Raw genomic sequence first — 23,951 nt, 5'->3', positions numbered from 1 at the left:
TTTTAGTCAAGTAAAGCAATCAGATTAAACAAATAACTATTCTAAAGGCTGGGTTCTCTCTGGATTTTTTATTTCTTTCTACAAAAAGGTATTACAAGAATCAAACTTTTCCAATAAAAGCTCTCTAGTTTGCTTTGAAATCTTCAGTTCTAGTTCTTCTAAAGCTATGATGAAAGAATAATCGTTTCCTTGGCAATGACCAGTAGTTTCACAACATGATGATATACCAATTTTTGGATCCACACCTCCTCAAACATTTTTGTTGATTTTCTATTTGTCAGACATAAGAATTACAGAAATAATCTTGTGATGCTGCCATTGTTATGATGAGCTAGGATTTGTTTTGTATCTATGTTTGCATTTTGCATCCTCACTCAACATTTGGCATCTGCTTTCCATTATGGATATTTAAGTGGCAAGTTTTACCCCTTCAAATTATATTAAAGCCCAGATTTACAAAACTCTGTTAAATCACTTAATCATTAATTTACACAACCCCTGTAAGCTCAGAACCCAAATCCACCAGTGTGTGTGTGTGTGTGTGTGTGTGTGTGTGTGTCAAAAGGAGTGCTACTGGGATTGTGACCTCGTGTATATAACAAAAGACAAAATGCTCCAGTGCTACATCCAATATGACAAATTATATAGTTTGATACTTATTTGTGAATGACTAGTCTAGGAAGATAGTTCTCCCTCCATTAGAGAGGTTAGGAGAGCTTTTTACAGTCTTAGGCGTGGCAGGGGCGTGGTGAACGCGTCACGAAGCTGGTTCGCCCTCATTTCCTGAACCAGCTCGGCTTCACACGACTGCAGCCCAAAATGACAAATTGATTTGTCTGGCCAAAACTTAGCAGTGTTGACACGCTACTTCGCCACCAGGGGCAGCGGGCACTTGAGGAACTGCAATAGGAAAACAGGTAAGAGTCCCGGACGTGCGCACGTAGCGACGACACCACCATGAGCTGAACGTCAAGTTTTTGGAAGATAACGCAGCCCTATACTACAATAACTTGAAGTAAAGCCTATTCAAATGCAAATGAGATATACTGTAGAACAGCCTTTCTTTTTGCATATACAGGTAGTTCACTTTGAAGATGCACGTTAACCTCCAGAAACAGGAATGTAATCTTTTTGTTGATCTAGTCTTAAATTTCCAAACGTAAGATTGTGCATTGTTATTGCATTTACATGCTACCTGATGAAGAGAATAATACCTCTTGTGACATTAAAGACAGCTTGTAAAATGTAATACATTAATCCAATCACCCCCAAAATGTCATTGCACGTGTTTAATCAGAATAACATATGTTTGATATGTTTCACTTCCATTTATCAACCTGTCAACATTGATTAAAAATTTCAGGCGAGAGAACAGTCTGTGTATTTTATCCTCTGTTATCCATCTGTTGCTCCTATTTCTTAACAGCCTTTCAATTCTACTCTTTAAAGTGCTGATGATTCTTTTTTTAACCTCCGGTCCTTAGGATAAAATAATTTACTTTCTGTCCAAAATGTGTCCCTGGTTTTCTGTTGCTTTTCTTTGTCGCTGGCATGGGCGTCCGCAGGGGGGGGCAAAGGGGGCGCTTGCACCCCCCTGGATCTTGCATTAACGTAATTAAATATGCTGGGCCGCGGTCCGGGATTGGATGGGAGGCCGGGGGCGGGGACTGCAGCAGTCACGCAGGGGTGGGGGCCGCCACGCTCTCCCGCGCTTTAACTCCCCATCCTGCACCTCGAACCATCTGCAGTCCCAGCCTCACCGTCCCTCCTGTCCGTCTGCTGAACCCGTGGCCGCCGCCCGCCGGCCTGAGGTAGGCAGCTACATACGGGAGGGACCCGTGGGACCAGGGAGAGATGGAGATGCGGGGGGAGAGATGGAGATGCGGGGGAGAGAGGGAGATTGGGGGGGCAAAGGAGATTGGGGGGGGGGCAAAGGAGATTGGGGGGGGGGGCAAAGGAGATTGGGGGGGGGGCAAAGGAGATTGGGGGGGGGGCAAAGAAGATTGGGGGGGGGGCAAAGGAGATTGGGGGGGGCGAGGGAGATTGGGGGGGAGGTTGGGGGGGCAGGGGTGGGGGCCGCCATGTGCCCTCCCGCTCTCCCACGCTTTAACTCCCCATCCGGCACCCAGACTCTCCCTCTGGCCCTCCCGCTCTCCCACGCTTTAACTCCCCATCCGGCACCCAGACTCTCCCTCTGGCCCTCCCTCCTGCACCCCGGCACCCCTAATCACTCTCACCGTGAGATGGGAGATGCAGGGGGGGGGGAGAGATGGGAGATGCAGAGGGGGGGGGGAGAGAGATGGGAGATGTAGGGGGGGGAGAGATGGGAGATGCAGAGGGGGGAGAGATGGGAGATGCAGGGGGGGAGAGATGGGAGATGCGGGGGGGGTAGAGATGGGAGATGCGGGGGGGGAGAGATGGGAGATGCAGAGGGGGGAGAGATGGGAGATGCAGAGGGGGGGAGAGAGATGGGAGATGCAGGGGGGGAGGGGGGAGAGATGGGAGATGCAGGGGGGGGGAGAGATGGGAGATGCGGGGGGGGGGGAGATGGGAGATGCAGAGGGGGGAGAGATGGGAGATGCAGGGGGGGAGAGATGGGAGATGCAGGGGGGGAGAGATGGGAGATGCGGGGAGGAGAGATGGGAGATGCGGGGGGGGAGAGATGGGAGATGCAGAGGGGGGAGAGATGGGAGATGCAGAGGGGGGAGAGATGGGAGATGCAGAGGGGGGGAGAGAGATGGGAGATGCAGGGGGGGGGGGATGGGAGATGCAGGGGGGGAGAGATGGGAGATGCGGGGGGGGAGAGATGGGAGATGCAGAAGGGGGAGAGATGGGAGATGCAGAGGGGGGGAGAGAGATGGGAGATGCAGGGGGGGGGGATGGGAGATGCAGGGGGGGAGAGATGGGAGATGCAGGGGGGGGAGAGATGGGAGATGCGGGGGGGGGGAGAGAGATGGGAGATGCAGGGGGGGAGAGAGATGGGAGATGCAGGGGGGGGAGAGATGGGAGATGCGGGGGGAGGGAGATGCGGGGGGGGGGGGAGAGATGGGAGATGCAGGGGGGGGGAGAGATGGGAGATGCAGAGGGGGGAGAGATGGGAGATGCAGGGGGGGGAGAGAGAGATGGGAGATGCAGGGGGTGGGAGAGATGGGAGATGCAGAGGGGGGAGAGATGGGAGATGCAGAGGGGGGAGAGATGGGAGATGCAGAGGGGGGAGAGAGATGGGAGATGCAGAGGGGGGAGAGAGATGGGAGATGCAGAGGGGGGAGAGAGATGGGAGATGCAGAGGGGGGAGAGAGATGGGAGATGCAGAGGGGGGAGAGATGGGAGATGGTCAGGCTCGCTCGCCACGGTGCACTCACCACCACTTTTACGCCGGGCACTAGCCGTTAAAATTATGCCCCCCCCCCCTGAAAAAATGTCTGCGGACGCCCATGGTCGCTGGTCTGCTGGTCTCAGGTTGTCCCCTGAATCGTCCTTACAGGTCTGAGCATAATGCCAGGTTTGGGCTTTGTGCTCTTACAGTTTAGTACTTAAACAGTAAATGTTGTCACGTGCCACTTATTCGTTTATAATTTCTTATTTTATTTCTTATTTTATCCATCTGCACTAAAGTAAGCTGAGTTGCAATTAAAGGGCAGGTCTGCCTAGAAGGAAAATGAACAAAGGACAGGGACATGTTTAGTAGGTTAAATGTAGCTCATGGAGACCTTAAACAATTAACAAGTATAGCCATGGCTGGTCCAGACTATCTTTCTGCCCTCCTGTCACATAAGTCCTTGTAGCTACAGGCAGTGACAGTCTATCCTGTTGGGTTTACCCCCCCCCCCCTCCAGACGCAGCCTCCCTGAGTGGATGGAAAGGTGGTGACAATGGGTCTGTGTTGCAGCCAATCATGGTGCAGACCTTGTGTCCTCCCCTTTTGTATTAGGGAGGATGCCTTCCAAATTATAGAGTGAGTGCCTTCCCACCCAGGGAAGGGTGTGGAGCTGAGCCCCTCCTGGGGCTGATTGAACCAAGATCTGTGCATAGCACAAGGCCTCAACATTATCTGCTGGCCAGCAACATCCAAGGGCCTGAAACCCATTCTCCACTATATGCAAACGCTGTTATACCATCTGCAGTGCCTGCATCAAATAAAGACCCTTTTATATACTTCTGGCTAAGTCTATTGGGCAGAAGTATAGGAGAAAAGAGCTGTCATGGTAGGGACTGCCTGCAGCTCTGCTGTAGCCTACAGTGACTGGAGGCGCTGTCACCAAATGAAAAGAACCTGAGGATCACCTAAAGCCTGTTCTGTTCCCCACAACATCGCGGAAGCTCATCTCTCCTGGACCCTCACAGGTAACAGGACACCACACGTACCAGTAGCCTGGGCAAAATCTCCCAGATGGGGGGGGGGGGGGGAAGCGGTGTTATATGGCAGGCATAAGCTTATAGGGGTCCCACGTTAAAATGGACCAGAAGCAAAAGGTGTCATTTGCGTGTCATTACCCAGAATCCCCGGCTGTAATGGAAGCATTCCCTGATAATGTGGAGAGACTGGATTGCAGAACTGTCTTGAGTAAGGTGACCATATTTGTCCTGGGAAAAAAATGGGCGGTAAGCAAGCGCCAATCGTGTATGCAGCAGGCAGACAGCGCCGATTAAAACTGGGACAGTGGTCAAAAAAGTCGGGACCCGGGATAAACGGCTAAAGAAAAACAATCAGTCTGGTCACCCTATGTTCTATGTCTGAGACTTGCAAATGTACTCACAAGTGGTATTTTTATTTATTATTCTTTGTTTGCAAAGTAATAAAGAAGACATCATTAGTCATACAGATAAACATACATAGCTGACATGTATAGTATTCCTGAAGAATCACAAAGCATATTCCTTTTTTTTTCTTCTGAAGTTATATAAGTAAACCAATTACTTTCTAAGGAATTCCGTTACACTGATCATTAAACTGCCCCTTAACTTTTTTAACTCTCCTGCAAAAATGATCTGCACTGTATCCTGTCTAGTTCTTTTTTTTTTTTTTTTTTTTAAGTAAAGCCGATGTGATTTAAAGCCATCTCAGATTGCCATGGCAACTAGCAATATGATCACTACACTTTACTTTTTGAGTTATCTTGATAAAAATATATATTTTCATTGATTGACAATAAATGAAAAATAATTTTTTTTTGTTAACTATAATTTTAAAATTCCCTCTTGTTTTGAGGCCCATCGTACATTTAGTTTCTCCTATAGATCCAAAATATTGCAGCTACATATTTTGCTTTTCTTATTTTAATTACAATAATTTGTGTAATTATTGTTGCACTTGGGAACAAGAGATTGGTATGTTTTTCAAAGATCTGTACACTCTTACATCTTTGAAGAACTTCTGTGGATTCTTTATAAGGTATTATAGCTTATGACCAGGTAAGATGTAAATATCAGCAAGAACAATTCTTTATTTCTATTATAGAAAATGAACGTTGATTTTAAAGCAGCAATCCCCTCTAACTATACTCCCATTATTTTACAATATGGGAACTGAGGGGCCCACTGCAGCTTAACTGTGCTATTTAAAAATATTTGTACTTCTTTTTTTTTTTTAGCTCCAAGGACCCCATTTGTTCCCGAAATACTTGCGGTAAAGTTACCAGCATTTCTTCCTGATATTTAGAGGCAATTTAATGGCTGTCCAATAGAAAGCCAGCACCTTTGATGTGGCTTCTTATAGGCCATTTTGTTTCAGCTGGAGGGAGATTTCAACCCAGTATCTTCATTAGTAGGTATCCCAGGAACCGGGGGATCCCTAGAGTTGAAAATAGTGGGGTTCAGCTTCTGGGGTCCGCTTGATTTGCTAGAGGTTAAGGAAATCATGATTTAAAAAAAAAAGGCTATGGTAAACATTTTTTGTTGAAAGTAGAACTTGCTTAGGAGCTAAGATACTAACAAACATTAATAATATCTATTGCATATAGCACTTTTTTCCAATTTCTTTTACTCAGCACTTCACAATTACTGTTTAATGCATGGTATGCAGCTGATGAGAATTTTACAGACACAGTTCCTGCCCAAATGAGCTTACAGTCTGTTTTTAAAGCTAATGGTAGCTTATTATATAAGCTAAAGTCATGTAGGCTTCTGAGTGGTATTTCTGCTTTAATAAAGAGTCCAACATTAGTGCTCTTTTGCTCCATTCCTTAAAAGGCTTAACTTAACATGGCAAAAACAGAGCTCCTTATACTTCCTCCCAAACCTGGCCCTACTACCTCCTTCCACATTGCTATTGGAAATATGATCATTCACCCAGTAGCCCAAGCACGCTGCCTAGGGGTTACACTTGATTCCTCTCTCTCATTCTCCTCTCATATTCAAAACGTTTCTAAAACTTGTCGCTTTTTCCTCCGCAATATCACAAAGATACGCCCTTTCCTCTGTTACTCAACTGCTAAAACTCTGGCACAGACCCTCATTCTCTCACGTCTCGATTACTGCAACCTCCTGCTGTCCGGCCTTCCTGCCTCTCACCTGTCTCCCCTACAATCTATCCTAAACGCTGCTGCCAGAATCACTCTACTCTTTCCTAAATCTGTCTCCGCATCTCCCCTCCTGAAATCCCTCTCCTGGCTTCCGATCAAATCCCGTATCTCACACTCAATTCTCCTGCTCACTTTTAAAGCTTTACACTCTTCTGCCCCTCCTTACATCTCAGCCCTAATTTCTCGTTATGCACCATCCCGACTCTTGCGTTCTTCTCAAGGATGTCTTCTTTCTACCCCCTTTGTATCTAAAGCTCTCTCCCGCCTTAAACATTTCTCACTTTCTGCCCCACACCTCTGGAATGCCCTTCCCCTCAATACCCGACTAGCACCCTCGCTATCCACCTTTAAGACCCACCTTAAGACACATCTGCTTAAAGAAGCATATGAATAGCACTGGATAATCATGGACACATGATACATAAAGCTTGGCCCCCCTGCAGACGCATTTACTAGAATTCCCTCCTACTGTCTCTGTACGTTCTCCCTACCTACCAATTAGATTGTAAGCTCCTCAGAGCAGGGACTCCTCTTCCTTAATGTTACTTTTATGTCTGAAGCACTTATTCCCATGATCTGTTATTTATATTATTTGTTATTTATTTGATATGTATTACTACTGTGAAGCGCTATGTACATTTATGGCGCTATATAAATAAAGACATACAATACAATACAAAAGCATCAAGGTTAATTAGTATAGGCTAATACTGCTGTCTGAGGAGGGAGGATTTAAAGTGTACATAATAGATCTGTAGAGAGTGAATATCCAAATGTGGACATTAAATAGAATATGAACTAGGGCTGTTATGTTTGAGATCTGCTAAAAGATATCTGAGTGAGCATGTAACCTAGAAGTCGATCCGTTTTGTGTCCTTAAAGTCCACCAATAAAGCCCAAAGTAGCAACCAGGATATCCTTCCTTCACAGAATGGTCATTCAAATGAATTCATGGAGTGTCACTGCAAACATTCTGATCTCTCTTGCAGAGGCGCTGCAAAGTCATTAGTCTGCTTGTTTACTCAGCTTGTACAGCTTAGCCTGGGAATGAAAGTTCAAATCTAACAAAGTAAGCTGCAGACAGCTGGTTTGCCATAACCCACTTCTGTGTTAGATGTTCAAAGCATCAAATATTCAAAAAATTGTGGCAGTGTTCACCACTGAAGGTGGGTTCAACTTCACGTGAAGAAAATATCATCTTCACTGTGAGCTCCTCTTTCAAATAAGGGCAAATAATAATATTAGTATTAAGCATTTTGTGGCAAGTCCCTCTAAATACTGTAACACTAAAAAGATCACAAATTGTATTGTATGTCTTTATTTATATAGCGCCATTAATGTACATAGCGCTTCACAGTAGTAATACATGTGTTAATCATATAAATAACAAATAATATAATATAAAAGGTCATGGGAATAAGTGCTTCAGACAAAAGTAACATTTAGGGAGAGGAGTCCCTGCTCTGAGGAGCTTACAATCTAAATTAACACACATCTACACATTGTCTAATCCACACTATCATAGTACTGTATTTGTGTTATACTATTTTGTACTTAACGCCTATCTTAAGTTAATTGTCAGCAGCAATAGATGGTAGAACAAAGAAAATACTCTGCTTCAGTGTTTTTTCTTTCTATGCCGCTTTAAAAGTAGAGAAACTTGAGGAGAAATGCAAAGATATCCAGGCAGCGTGTGTAATAAATAGTAAATTCAAGTAGTTGGGGTATCTGTATTGTACTGTTGTGCTCTGTTCAGGGAAAATTGGACCATCATTTTCCTAACAGCGTGAGTGCACTTCCAGAGGAGTCTGGTCTCCATGGAAACAAGTAGAATGGGGAATAGGCCTTTATTAGGGCCTTCCTGAGATCAGAAAGCGAGGCTGTGCAGTGAAACATTCCCATGATCTGTTAGCTTTGTCTTTCTATACCATGTCCAACTTTTCAATGGGACTTTTGTTTCCTGCATTCGGAAGGCCCTACTTTATACTCATATTTGAGTCAAAGTAATACATTTTAATATACTTCGCATCACAACAGGCAGTAGATCTAAATAAAGATGTGGTTTATTTAGAAAACACCCTTTATCTTTTCACAATTCTGATCTCCTAGCCTTTTAAAAGGAAATGTAAATGTTCTGTTGCCACTAAGAAAAATAAACATTGCTGTGAAACTCCAGATTCCCATTGTTTATTGGCTGCAGTTGCAATTGTTCATGTTTAATACTAAGCAATGACTGGACTTCAGAGGTTCATATCTCTCGAGCTAGTCCAGGCTTCTGGTGGCGAGAGAGAGTTGCTGCCTCAATGGTCTTTGCTGCAACACATTGTAATATGTTTCACTGGTCATCCCTTCTGTCGCAGCAGTAACAGGGACATTTTTAGGTTACTATTTCTAAATATCTTTTGTAGCAATCCACTATAATCAAGCTTTGCGGTCAGTGACCGACTCTTGGGGGGGGGGGGGGGGGAAGAAGTCTGTCAAATTGAATGGTGTTAGCATTGGACAAAATGGTTGTGCCAGTTGAAGTTTTGCTGCCACCTTCTGTCCGCAGAGCTATTTGCTTTACTCATTTGTTACACTGCAAATTCTTCCACAGCACAATATTATTATACATACATCAGCACTCTCTGGTTTGAGGTCACTTTTAAAACAAGTTGAATAATTACAGCTCGGTGTAACATACCCGAGGGGATGTTTGCATGATTATATAGCAGGTCGGGAAGCAATAAACGTTATAGGAGCTATTGACAGATCGATGGACCTTTGTGGATGATACAGTATATGCATAGACACATAATTAGAAGCGTGCATCTTGTATTACATGTAATAAAAACTTTTCACTTTCGAATGAAGACTTGACTGATGAAAAACCTGATTGATTATTTAATAACTGAAGCAGGATGTTTAGATTAAAATTGATAGATGCTACTGTGTCAGATATTGTTGGCTTTGGAAGTCACAGATAAGTTGATGTAAATAATGTCTAAGGCTAGCAATATCCAACATCTTTATTATAACATCCTGCTACGTTTATTAAATAATGACGTTTTTCAGCAGTAACGTTTTTTTTTGGGAAAAGGAATTTGTATTATTTAATGCAATGTGTAAAACACCTTGTGGTATCGTTCTCCCCACCACTATTTGTAATGTTTTTTTTTTATAGTCCATACAACACTATAATCTTGCCGTAAAAATACAAAAATAATTCTAATTTGTTGTACTATTGATGGGGCAATACAGAAATATTACTTTCTATAGACTTTCAGTACTTTTTATGATGCATGCTTAATTTTTACATACATTTAAACTACAAGTCGGTGATATCCACAAAAAAGCATTACATGGTTTAATAAATCTGAATTTTTACACAGAGTCTCAATAGCAATACTGCGTCAGCTCTATCACAAGTGGTAAAGCCACTCTTATCTTCAGTACAGTTACGCCTGTTTTGTCAAAAAGATCATGATATTAAAGTGGGCGAGTTATAAAATGTATATTCTGACAATGTTCCTATGTTTTTGAATGTAGTCAGCGATTGGAGGTACGAGCCCAAGTTGCAAATGCCTTCATAGCAAAATTCCAGCTGACTTCTGATGAAATGAACATCCTTCGAGGCACTCGGGAAGGACCCTTAACCGAGGTATGTCTGAAAAGCGGCTTCACCATCCTAAAAAATAAAAAAAAGCTGCAAGTGCTATCGAAGGATTATATTATTATTAATGTCATAGTTATGTTTATAATATTGATGTAGAAGTGAACAGATATTCTTAGCAGTAAATTAAGCAGATAAGCTTAGCAGGAAGCGGTGATACCACTTTATATTATACGTCACACTCCATGTCTAGTTACAGCTCCCACTTCTGGACATGGAAATACATTACAGTACCTTGACCTGTTACACCACCAATAAGAGATCGTTGTATATAGGAGTCTGACATGATATTTGTCCCCAAAGCAATAACATTCTATGCAGATGTTACATCTATAAAATACAGTATCTGATGATCTTGTGAACCTAACATAGTATGTCACATTTCCAAAAATAATTGTAGTATTTGTATTACAAAAATCCAAATTTCCCAAGAGTGTCCACCGCTGTCCTTTTTGTACTCAAAATTATACCCATAATATTTTTAACATCTTTGCCATCTACAGTATAGCTGTGTGATTTTTACTATTGCTTTTATTTATGATTTGTAGGATTTTTTTAAGGCATTGGGAAGAGTTAAACAAATCCACAATGATGTAAAGCTGCTTCTGCGTACAAACCAACAGACTGCAGGGTAAGTTGGTTCACCTCAATTTAACATGTCCTGTACATTCCATGTAAGTTATATTGCTAGCAGAACATACATAGGGTTTTTTCAATGAAGTGCGATCATGCCGATTCGGTGCTACTGCATGAAAAGACGGGAAGGGGAAACACAAAATGGAGATGCCCCCTAAAAGAATTCACTTAAATGCACACCACCCAGGTGTAAAAATTAGCTTTTAATAAATCCTTAAAACATATATTACCAAAGTAACGTGTGATGTGGATTAAAAATGTATTAAATCATAGCTATCAAGCAACCGTGTCATTGGTTATTCATACTATCCCAATACCAATAAATATGGTGGGATGTAGAAGACAGGGAATGCTATGAGTAGGGTATTAACCCCTCTGGGGCAACGATGAGACCAAGTGTAGAGTTGAATATAAATATATTCAGGTAGGTGGCCACAGGATTCAATATCCTATTGCTGCTAAATATAGCTCCCCTGCACATTTACATAGAGATTAGTCTAAATAATAATGCTGGCATGTGATGGAATAGTGGCTATACGATAGAACTTAGCTCCTTTGCTGGAGGGAAAATATTATTTGTCCCTGAAGAAGCTCCTTTGCTGGAGGGAAACGTGCGTTGGACGCGCAATGTTGTCAGTCTCCTACTTGGAGCTGTTTTTAATGTAGTGTTTGCAGTATCCTGGGTGTAACTGTGAAGACCATATGAGTTAACTATTTAATAATTCAATTCCTGGTCAGTGTGCCTGCTATCCTTGCACTTTATGTGAGGCGTCTTCACATCGCATCGCTGTGTATTCAAGCCAGCACTGCTGTGTTTGGAAGTTCTATGGTACAGCCACTATACCATCACATGCCAGCATTATTATTTAGACTAATCTCTATGTAAATGTGCAGGGGAGCTATATTTAGCAGCAATAGGATATTGAATCCTGTGGCCACCTACCTGAATATATTTATTTTCAACTCTACACTTGGTCTCATCGTTGCCCCAGAGGGGTTAATACCCTACTCATAGCATTCCCTGTCTTCTACATCCCACCATATTTATTGGTATTGGGATAGTATGAATAACCAATGACACGGTTGCTTGATAGCTATGATTTAATACATTTTTAATCCACATCACACGTTACTTTGGTAATATATGTTTTAAGGATTTATTAAAAGCTAATTTTTACACCTGGGTGGTGTGCATTTAAGTGAATTCTTTTAGGGGGCACATCCATTTTGTGTTTCCCCTTCCCTTTTTTCTGATTCACTTTCAGTTCACAGTTTGCACCCACCTTTTGATTACCTCACTTATGTACTTAAACACTTTATTCAATTAGTATGGTCCTGTGATCACTCCCTACTCTGTGTTGTCTCTGCATGAAAAGACCAATTTTAGTCAAGGGGACCTTCCATGCCGTAGCAGCGCAGTGTTGCTCTCGTAATTTAGTAAATACGGGCCATAATGTTTATAATTTTAAATAAAAGTAATCTGGTGGTTATAGATGTCAATGATAATTTTGTCTAGTACATTTGTTGTGTATGAGGGATAAAGGCCCAAAGTGTCAAGGTAAATGTGTAGGGCCGCTGTACCAGAGGTGTCCACCTTCAAGGATCAAGACCAGTGAGGCTGACTCCAGATCAGTGAGTGTTAACAAATCTGCTTTAGTTTCGTGTATAAACCCCTTTTTACTTTTTTGAAGAATAAGTAAAGGAGGTTGTAAAAGCGTCAGACAGCGCTCTTACCTTTTTAATAAAACCATGATGGATTCAGGCATATTTAACCCGAAATAAGTAGGAAACGGTACAAGTACACCCCACAACTACTAAAAAATACAGTGCAGCTATTTTCTTCAAAACAAACGGCTTGTTACCTGTCACCTATATAGGTACAGTCCCTTCTAGGACCAAACTGAATGAATGCTAGTGTGTTTAAGAAGTTACATATGGGTGAATGGTGTGTTTTTTTGTTTTTTGTTTTTTTAACCAAAATCTTACACCTTATAAAGGGGCAATCCAAGCAATCGCCTGTGTTTAAAAAAAAAAAAAAACAGTTCTGTAGTATTCGATAATACATAGTTGAAAAGTGAAAACTGTGCAAAAGCGCTAATGCATAAATTAATATAGTAATAATATTACTAAAAGTGATTACCAAAAAAATTAATTATAAAAAGGCTAGGCTGCCTAGGTGATTAGGATCGATACTGATCACTAACAAAATACACAAAAGAACACAATATACCGGCGCCTAGAAAAAACCCATAACCCTAAGGTGATCTCTGACCAGAAGATGATACAGTCCTTAGTGTCCAAACAATGTCCAAATGGATCTTGATTGAAGTCTCATGACATATGGAAATAAATAAAATGAAAGATCATGGTGCAACACTGACACAAAATAAAATAAAAAACTAACCACAAACACTACATAAAACAACATGAACCACAGAATAGCTAAAATAACCTGGTGCTATTTAATAAACACAACACAAACAAAACCAATGTCTAAAAAAAGGAACACAAGCTGAGGGAATCCAATCCGGATAATGTAAAATTGGAATCCTACTCACGACAATATATAAGTAAAATGGCGTGGTCTGCAGCTCAATCACTCCCTTGGTGCAAGATTCCAAGGAGGGCACTCCACGAGGTCCTTCCACGGCTCGGACGCCGCCACCACGTTCACTGCTGCCTAAATCCCAGACCCGCTGGTCTCGTCTCACTCTGAGGACATGCCTGGAACATGCGCCGTCAGCGGGAGTCCCAAGACTGCACCACGAACACGGAACCTGGCCTGAAGCCTCTCCAAGCTCCACAAATGTTCGATTTGCAAACTATAGAGGACACTATAAGAGGACAGCAGTGTGGACTTTGTGTAGTCTTATCCCCTATCGAACATTTGTGGAGCTTGGAGATATATATATGACACAGACACAGACACAGACACAGACACAGACACAGACACAGACACAGACACAGACACAGACACAGACACAGACACAGACACAGACACAGACACAGACACAGACACAGACACAGACACAGACACAGACACAGACACAGACACAGACACAATACCACAAAGGGAACTTACATCCAAGAGACGGGAGTTGCCGGAGGAACCTCCAAGGTCTAACACCACTAGAGAGGCGTGATGTCAGTCCGGAGCATACCCAGTGGAGCAGAGGCGCCGTGGCGACAAAACACGACGGGTCGGAGGATGAGTATTACTCATACAATGCTTTTTATATTTGGAAACTTGTGAGTTTTGAATCGTGATGTCCATGTTTTTATTAAATTTTATTTACGTTAATACACGAAGATTGGGCACTTTTTCTTCTTTTTTTCTGATATATATATATATATATGTATATATATACACACACACACACACACACACACACACACACACACACACACACACACACACACACACACACACACACACGTTGACAAATCACCAAAAAATCTACTCGCCACACAAAAAAATCTACTCGCCACACAAAAAAATCTACTCGCCGCCTAGTACCAAATGTGTGCTGCTTGGGCCAATATTTACTCGCCCGGGGGTTAAATCCACTCGCCCGGGGCGAGCAAATGTATAGGTTTGTTGAACACTGTAATATATATATATATATATATCTTTATATCTATAGATCGATAGATCGATATATATATTAGAGAGAGATATACATAGATATATATATAGAGAGATATATATATAGAGAGATATATATATAGAGAGATATATGTATATATATATAGAGATATATATATATATATATATATAGAGAGAGAGAGAGAGATATATAGAGAGAGATAGAGATAATTTTGGGGGTTTAAATGAGCTTCCTGGGTATCTGTGTGTTTGATAAGCCTCTAAGAAATAACATATGTAATTAGTTTCCAAAGCTACAAAAGCAGGCACATTTTTGCCTTTGGTTACATGTGTTTAATGAAGCCATTCTAATTAAATTGTTACATTATTTACAAATGCATGTAATACACAGTGTTAATAACTAAGATTTCAAATGTCTTGCTGCAATGCCATTTGATTTTTATTTATATCGTTTTTGCTATATCTAAACGGTCTATTTTTAGGTCTATTTTTTGCACAATGACATTATATGCTCATGACAACTGAACTAGTGGTACATACATTGTTTTGAAGGTGTTGTTATTAATTGAAATACTTAAATGTAGATTCATGTAGTGGAAAGATATAACACACACACACACACACACACACACACACACACACACACACACACACACACACACACACACACACACACACACACACACACACACACACACACACACACACACACACACACACACACACACACACACACACACACACACACACACACACACACACACACACACACACACACACACACACACCCTCTCTCCTCCCAAACCAGGCTACCTGTTCAACTGCAAAAGAAAATAAATTATAAGGTTATTCATACCAGTGCTTAGATCTATTACAAGATGTCACTGACCGAGTACTTATGACACATGTATTGAGATACAAGAGGAGGTTTATTATGAGTATCCTGTCATGGAGTATCATATTAAAAAGAACTGTCTTGTTTGAACACACATGCTATAGGGAAATACAACTTCCTCTTGTAACCTTGTATCATCAGTGGAGCTTTTTCACCTCTATATTTAGAAATGTGGTAGGAATTCTTGGTGCAAAATGTCCAGGGGCTTAATTTATTCACCTTGTAATTTAGTTATACGGTATGTACAACTAAACATGTCAAGTGCTGGAATAAGTAATGTAATTTGGAGGCTGCAAAAGTTATACTGTAGTGTCTGGAAGAATGGCCATTCCAGTAGAGCGCAATCTAAACAAACCCTTTGGGCTTCGCCAAATATGACAAAAGTTTGGAAATGCAGAATTACTGCTCTCTAATGCATAATCCGGACCCCCTTCTTTTTATGATTAAAGGGAAAATTGATATATTCCATATCATATTTTGAAATGTAATTCTTAATATTAAAATGTACATATTAACATCAGATGCTTTCAGTACAGAATTTTAGAAATAGTTTGCATAAAGTACTTAAAGTTATTTAAAATTGTAAAATTTTTAGGGTCTACACTGGAAACAGGATCATTTGGGGGCGTAAGTAAAGCAAGATAATTACAAAGGCATTAGGGATACAAAACCAATTAGTCATATTGCAGGGAAGAAAAAAATTGGAGACAGTTAACAAGAATTCATTACAAGCATTCCAGGTTCATAAACATTAATCAACTGTTAATCGTGCAGATAAGATGACTAATGGACAAGGTGTCATTGTCATACGCCATATGTTCCAGACTTTGTCAAATTTGGAAGTACTGTAGAGTTCTTAAGAAAATTGGCGATCCGCTTTATTTGCAAAATAAACCCCAGCTTTTGAAGAACCTTTGTCACGGGACGAGACGCGCTAATTTCTAGCTATAATGCATTTTGCCGTAACCATTATGTGCATAACTAGTCTGTCAGTCTCTAGGGGAATATTGTCTATTGACTTGTGTAACAAGGCTACCCATGAGTTCTAGGGCATGGATGTATTAAACGGTGTATATATATTTTTTCCAATATACTCTTATTCTGAAAAGAACCACCAGCTGAGAAGGGCAGTACTGGGAAATGCACAATTTTTTTTTCAACAATATGGAGAGGTTAATAAATATATTGCTTGCAACTGAATAAGCTTTAAGTACGTCCTTATCTCCAGTTCTAGTTCTGAACCCAACTTTGGCTCCCCATTTGCTATAAAAGCATGTATGATACCGATTTAAGGAAGAAGACGGTAAATGGTTTTCATTGCCCAATAGCTCTGTTTATATTGACCTTTATATGTATTCAGTATGTCATTTAATTTTCTTTAATTGGGATCAAATGTGCCTTTTTTTCAGGCTTGAAATTATGGAGCAGATGGCTTTACTCCAAGAAACTTCTTATGAACGGCTTTACCGATGGGCTCAAAGTATGTGCTGTTTTCTACTTCAAAACATAAAGCATAGCAAAAACTGTTTTCTGATGCAGCTATTTTTCAAGCATTTCAATATATTTCTTTGTGCTTGTTGTATATTAGCAGTTTTTTTTATCTGTGTGGATATGTGTATCTGAGTTTTTGTTGCACAAACTGGAATTGATGTTGTATTCTTTCTAGTTTGGTATGAGCAGTGTGTATTGTATATACTTTAATATGTCATTTTATTGTGCTTTTTCAATGAACCCCTTCACTGGTCAAGCAAGAAGCATCAAGGGTTTAAGCTTTTGGACCTAGCTTTGGAAAGCTTTCAAAAACCTTTAAATAGCACAGAAGTCATAAAGTGTCTCAATACTTCCCCTTTATTGCATGCCCTACATGCTGGCTCAACCAGGGCCGCAGACAGATTTCCTGGGGCCCAGGACTACAGTTACGACCAGACTACCCCCCCATGTTGGCAGTGCTGCGAGCCCCCTCTATTTCCCCCCTCTTCCCATGTATCTCCCTCCCTCTCTTCCTCACTCCCCCCACTCTCTCCTCTCACTCCCCCCACTCTCTCCTCTCACTCCCCTCACTCTCTCATCTCACTCCCCCCCCCCACTCCATCAATTACCCTACTCAATCCCTTACCACCCCTGTATGTATTTTTCTCCCTTCCGTCTCACTCTTGCTCCCTCTTTTCCTCACTCTCTCCTCTGACTCTCCCCTCTCCATCAAATAACTCCACTTTCACTCAATCCCCCCATCTCACACTCATTCCCTTTTCCCCGACATTCTTCCCCACAAAATACATATAAAAGAACCCACCTCCATCAATTATATATAAACCCCCCACCCCCAAATACATATAACCCCCACCACATATATATATATATACATATATATGTTTGTGTGTGTGTGTGTGTTTATATTTATATATACACATACACCCCCAAATACATTTATCTACCTTGGGGATGGTCAGGCTGGGACTTGTGGTTGCGGGGGGCCCGACAAACACTGCATGTTGGACCCGGTGAAGATTTGCTCATTAGATGGATGAAAATAAATGTTCCACCTTTCAATATATTTCAAATAGTCCACTGTCCAGTTCTTATTTCAATTTATTCAGAGACCATAGAAAAAATCTTTCACAGCATAATTTCAGTCGGTTACATCATTCAGGCATATAGAATGTAGTTATTGAGTGTAGAATCTTTAGCTTAGTTGTTCTTAGGCCTCGTCCAGGGTGGCGCTGAGCGGGCGGGCACGCTCACGCTGGCCGCGATGAAACATATTGCGGCAATGTGTGTGGCCAGTGTAAGCAAACGTCTGTGCCCGCTCGGCGCTTTGAGCAAGCAAATTTAATTTTGCCGCTCGCTAGCGCGTCACGTCAGCGGTTCGCCCAATGAGGGCAAACCAGCTCTGTGGCGTCGTGGCCGCGCCCCCAGACGAGCCCGCGCCTAGACGGCCACAAACCGCCTGGCCGCGCAGGGCACAAGCGCCAGCACGTCCGTTCCCTGCCTGGCCACAGCCTTAGCTTGGATGGTAAATGATTCTGATTTCTATCAATCCAGATACACTCTTTATAGATTTCAACAATACATGTTTCTCTTACTGTCAACCCAAATATTCTTAGTCAATCATCAACGTTAGAACACTGTTTCTTTCTTTAGCAATATTTACCCTGATTCAGAAATCCCTCATTGTTCTGTCACTAAGTAACTACAGTTAATCCTATGTTCCTTATCTTTTTATACCCGTCTTTTAACAATATTTAACAAACCTTTTATTTCAAACTCTTGACCATATACTATTCAACTCAGCAGTCATTAAACATACCAAGTTTCTAAAATCACATAAGCATTTCTACACCTGCCTGTCTTCAGACTGATTTATCTTCTTATCTTTGCAGAGGCAGCTTTCCAATATAATTTCTACCTTAATACTAAATTACTTATTTTAACCAGTTCCATGCTGAATATATATGTAAATAGAGAATATAGCATAATTACTATTTAGTCTTGAAATCATCTTCACACAGCTGCCGGTCCTATCGTCGCCAGGCCCTGGCTCTCCCCCAGCTGCGGGTCTCCCTCACTCTCACTCTGTCCAACACTGAGCTGCTGGCACACGCCTGGCCTCCCTCTCAAGCTAGTGCGCGCCGGAAGCTGAGCCCAGCTTGCTTTCGGCACGCATCGACGTCAGAGAGGCCGGTCGCAAACCAGCAGCTCGGAGTGGGAGTGAGGGAGGCCCGCAGCTGGAGGAGAGCCGGGACTCAGCGGCGAGAAGAACGGCAGCCGGCGGGCCCAACTTGCAGCACTGGCCGGCCGGGGTCAGCTGTACAGGCTCGCCCCCGCCTCCCCCCCAACCCCGTGGGCAGTCCTGGTCTCAACTAAGGAAAAGCAAACTATTCCACTGGACCTTGTATGAGAAGGGCTTGTCAGTCTTACATAGCAAAATATTGCTTGATGGGGAGTTTTTCGATCTAATTAACCATTGTTCATTTGATTTTTCTGACAGATGAGTGCAGGACACTGACTCAAGAATCTTGTGACATTTCTCCAATTCTTTCTCAGGCAATGGAGGCCCTGCAAGATAGACTCGTTTTATATAAGTCAGTACTATTTTATTTACTTTAATTTTCAATATGACCCGTGTAACAAACATTTAAAACTAATCTTGGCTTTATGGAGAAACCAATACATTGCTGGGTAATCTATTTTTCATACTCTTAGAAAATATTATTGTATATACAAAATGTGTCATCTCTACCCTATGAATGTTCTTTTCTTTTGGCTAACAGTGTAAATCACTCTTGGTTCATGTAACTGTCTTTTTTTTCGCGATGTTGCATCAGTTTTATTGTGAAGTGCATTTCATAGGAATAATGTAAAGCTGTTTTGTCATGTTTTACTCGAATATTTAAACAACGATTCAGCAAAGAAAACCATCATTATGTTTGATGCCTTTACAGTTAAACCAACTCTTCAGAAAATAATCGTTCTTTTATCTTGCAAATGTTATGTGCAACACAACTGTCCCATGGAAATATGGGAAATGATATCAATAACACTACTACATAGGCCCAACTTGTATCCATGTAATTTATATAATATAAAAATAAGTAAGTAATACTTTGACAATGCTAGCAATATTGTGTTCAATGCTTCACAATGTCCATATTATTTGTAAAAACCATAACCCTTAAATAAGTTTATGTATTAGCATTATATCCCATATTCTGCCCAAGTAATTGTGGCTGAAGGAGTGACTCGGTGAGTAAAGACACCGATGCTGATAACAATCCTAAGTTTGAAGCAGGGGAGTCTGGTTAAAATCCTGGTGATCTTGGGCAAGTCACTTATGGGGCAGGTACTCGTGCCTGCAAAAATATCTATGTACAGCTCTGCGTACACTATCTGTGCTATACAGTACCAAAAAACTATTAAATTATTGTTATTATGGTGAGGCAACAGATTATTGCCTGATGGTAATTATGATATATTTAGTATCTGGTTTAGTAATAGGGTGACCATTCGTACCGGTTTTACCGGGACAGTCCCGTTTTTTTGTGCCCTGTCCCGGTTTTAAGTCGTCCCGATTTTTGTCCCTGGTCCCGGTATTGCGGGGCAGCGGTGGTGAGGAGAATGCGGCGGCCGGTAAGTATTTTGTATGTACAATGTGTGTGTGAATGCTGCCGGGGGAACTGAATGAAGGAGAATGCCGGGGGCGGGACTTAGAATGCCGCCGGGCAGCAGGGGATTGGATGGAAGATGCGGGGGCGGGACTTTGAATACCGGGCCGCAGGGGATTGGCTTAAGGTAAAAGGATGCGGGGGCAGGACTTTGCCAAAAAAAGCAGGGGCGACCGTCTGTCTGCCCGCTCTCCCCGGCTCTCCCTCCCCCCCCCCCCCCCGGCACTCCAGCCCCTTCAGCCTTTCCCCGGCTCTCCCTCCCCCAAAACTCCAGCCCTCCCCCCAGCACTCCGGCCCTCGGTCACCGGTTCTCCCTTCGGTCCCGGCACTCCCCCTGGTCCCCGGCACTCCGGCCCTCCCCCTCGGTCCTCCTTCCCCCCCCGGCACTCCCCCCCCCGGACCCCAGCTCCCCGGCTCTCCCCCCCCGGTCCCCGGCTCTCCCTCTGGTCCCGGCACTCCCCCCGGTCCCTGGCTGTCCCTCCCTCGGTCCTCCTTCCGGTCCCGGCACTCCGGCCCTCCCCCGGCACTCCGGCCCTCCCCCCTGCTCTCCGGCCCTCCCCCCCCAGTCCCCGGCTCTCCCTCCCCGGTCCCCGGCTCTCCCCCCCCGGTCCCCGGCTCTCCGGCCCTCCCCCCCCGGTCCCCGGCTCTCCCTCCGGTCCCCGGCCCTCCCTCCAGACCGGCACCCCAGCCGCTCGCTAGCAGTGCGGCACCTCCGGTGCCTACTGTTAGTGAGCGCGTGCCAGAGCTTGCCGCCTCCTACCTGAACCCGCCTCCTACCTGAACCCGCCTCCGCAGCCACCTCCGCCGAACACCAGCCACCAGAGGTAGGCATATGGGGGAGATGCAGGGGGGGAGAGACATGGGAGACACATGGGAGATGCAGGGGTGGAGACACACATGGGAGATGCAGGGTGGGGGGAGATACACATGGGAGATAGGTGGGGGGAGATACACATGGGAGATAGGTGGGGGGAGATACACATGGGAGATGCAGGGTGGGGGGAGATACACATGGGAGATGCAGGGTGGGGGAAGATACACATGGGAGATGCAGGGTGGGGGGAGATACACATGGGAGATGCAGGGTGGGGGGAGATACACATGGGAGATGCAGGGTGGGGGGAGATACACATGGGAGATGCAGGGGGGGGGAGATACACATGGGAGATGCAGGGTGGGGGGAGATACACATGGGAGATGCAGGGGGGGGGAGACACATGGGAGATGCATGGGGGGGGAGACACATGGGAGATGCAGGGGAGGGGGACACATGGGAGATGCAGAGGAGGGGGACACATGGGAGATGCAGGGGAGGGGGACACATGGGAGATGCAGGGGAGGGGGACACATGGGAGATGCAGGGGAGGGGGACACATGGGAGATGCAGGGGAGGGGGAGAGAGAGATGGGAGATGCAGGGGGGGAGAGAGAGATGGAGATGCGGGGGGTGGGTATATGGGGATGATGATGATGATTTTACCTGTGCGGCCCAATTTTTTTTAAATATGTATGGGGGGTGGGGGTCTTTAAAAATGTATTGGGGCGTCGAGGGTCTTTTTAATATGTATTGGCGGGGCAGGTATTTTTATTATGTATTGCGGGGTTTTTGGTATGTATTTTGTGGGGGGATTGTGTGAGCAGAGTGTGGTAATTGATGTAAGGTAGGGGCAAGTGAGAGGGGGAGTAAGACACAGACGAGATAAATACATGCGAGGCGGGAGGGGGGGAGAGTGAGTGAGACGGAGGGGAGATAAATACATGCGAGGCGGGAGGGGGGGGCGAGTGAGTGTTACGGAGGGGAGATAAATACATGCGAGGCGGGAGGGGGGAGAGTGAGTGAGACGGAGGGGAGATAAATACATGCGAGGCGGGAGGGGTGGAGAGTGAGTGAGACGGAGGGGAGAGAGAAATTCATGGGTATAGTGTGGGAGATGGAGGGGGCTCATGAGGTGTGAAATGAACCTAAGGCCGCGCTTATAGTGCGCGCGACAGATGATGTCACCCGTCACCGCTAGCGAAAGTTGTAATTCGCTTTCCGGCGAGGTCGTGGGCGACCAGGTCTTTGATTGGTTTAGAGGCTGTTACATGTGGCGACAGCCTCTGAAAAATCAAATTTGGCTGGCTTCAGAAATTTGTGCCGCCAGCGTCGCGTCGCGCTTACTATAAGCACACGCGATGGCGGCAATACATTTGTTTTGCTGCGACGTCGCGTCGCCGGCACTATAAGCGCAGCCTAAGGCCGCGCTTATAGTGGTGACGTCATGCTGTGGTCACTGGAAAAATCAAACTGAAGTGACTTCCAGCGATTTCCAAGTTGACATGACAACGGGATGCATTATGGTGACGAGGCATCACTTGATGCCACATTGTCATGGCAACATGTCACCGCCTGACGTTGATGTCTCGTTGTCATGGCAACGGGGGGCGTGACGTTCATTGTTTTATTAATAATTTTTTTTAAGTGTCCCGGTTTTTCATTTTAAAAATCTGGTCACCCTATTTAGTAAGCTCACGTATACTTAATGATGCATAGAAGACTGCAGTTTGTGCAGCATTACAGATGCAGTGCTATCTAAGTTCCCTATGGCATGAGTGAGCTGCTTATGAACGAGGCCGACCCCGGCCTGATCGCAGCTCCCCCGCGCAGCTGGCTACCCTGTAGGGATGAACGCTGCAGGGGTCCCTGTTTCTGAATAGGACTCCCGCTGTGTTAATCCTACCGGGCCGCCACCAGTCTAAGAGCTGCGCAGAGAAAAGCAGTCCTTCCCGCTGCCTCCCTGCGCAATTCTTACAGTAGATCTCATTATTTTTATTATTGAAGTGAAACTTCTTTGGTGACACCTAGTGAATTTTGATGGGACATATCTCATTGATGGGGACGAAAATACATTATGGAAGTGACGTAATGGCATTGTGCTGGTCGCACATGTGCAGAAGCAGCAGTCGCCACGTGCGCATGCACAGAGGTGGCCGCTCATGTACGCATGCGCAGAGGTGGCCGCTCATGTACGCATGCGCAGAGGTAGACACACCTGTGGGCACATACACAAACGAACAAAAGGAACACTGTGATTAGAGGAATTCTTAGTGCAAATAGCAAAAATCTTAGAAATCTATCATTTATCATAAAAAACCCAGAAGTGGAAAAGATGCAAGGTGTGTAAACATTCAACACATTAATTGTATATAGATTAATATAAAATATAGAAACTGTAATGATTATAAAAAAAAAAGAAAAACAGGGTGTGTGCGCCGAGCAAGCGCATTCTAAGTCAAACTGCTTTGTTTTGTCACTGAAATTGTGTTTTGATTTTTATGATTTATATTGAATTAAAGGCTTGTGAGAGTAATGGCATTTAGATACTTTACAATCCAAAATGTATGTATCTTACTTTAATTATCATAAGTCAATTATATCATGTATTCCAAGTAACTCTGTGCCCAGGACATACTTGAAAACGAGGTTTTACTTCCTTGTA

The 23,951-nt window shown here is 43.7% G+C and overlaps 1 protein-coding gene across 1 annotated transcript in view; it reads left to right on the top strand.

Annotated features, from left to right (window-relative positions):
- COG6 (component of oligomeric golgi complex 6) overlaps positions 1-23,951 on the top strand; it is a 158,586-nt gene that overhangs the window by 47,147 nt on the left and 87,488 nt on the right. Inside the window, exons 5-8 of the mRNA XM_075592027.1 lie at positions 10,050-10,161; positions 10,722-10,804; positions 16,721-16,791; positions 19,300-19,393. Of these exons, the coding sequence (XP_075448142.1) occupies positions 10,050-10,161; positions 10,722-10,804; positions 16,721-16,791; positions 19,300-19,393 (360 nt within the window). The remainder of the gene's footprint in view (positions 1-10,049; positions 10,162-10,721; positions 10,805-16,720; positions 16,792-19,299; positions 19,394-23,951) is intronic.

Source organism: Ascaphus truei, chromosome 3 (genome assembly GCF_040206685.1).
Source record: "Ascaphus truei isolate aAscTru1 chromosome 3, aAscTru1.hap1, whole genome shotgun sequence".
In the NCBI taxonomy this organism is placed as follows: Eukaryota; Metazoa; Chordata; class Amphibia; order Anura; family Ascaphidae; genus Ascaphus; species Ascaphus truei.
The sequence above is the reverse complement of the archived record's forward strand: the minus strand, read 5'-3'. Positions and strand labels throughout refer to the sequence as shown.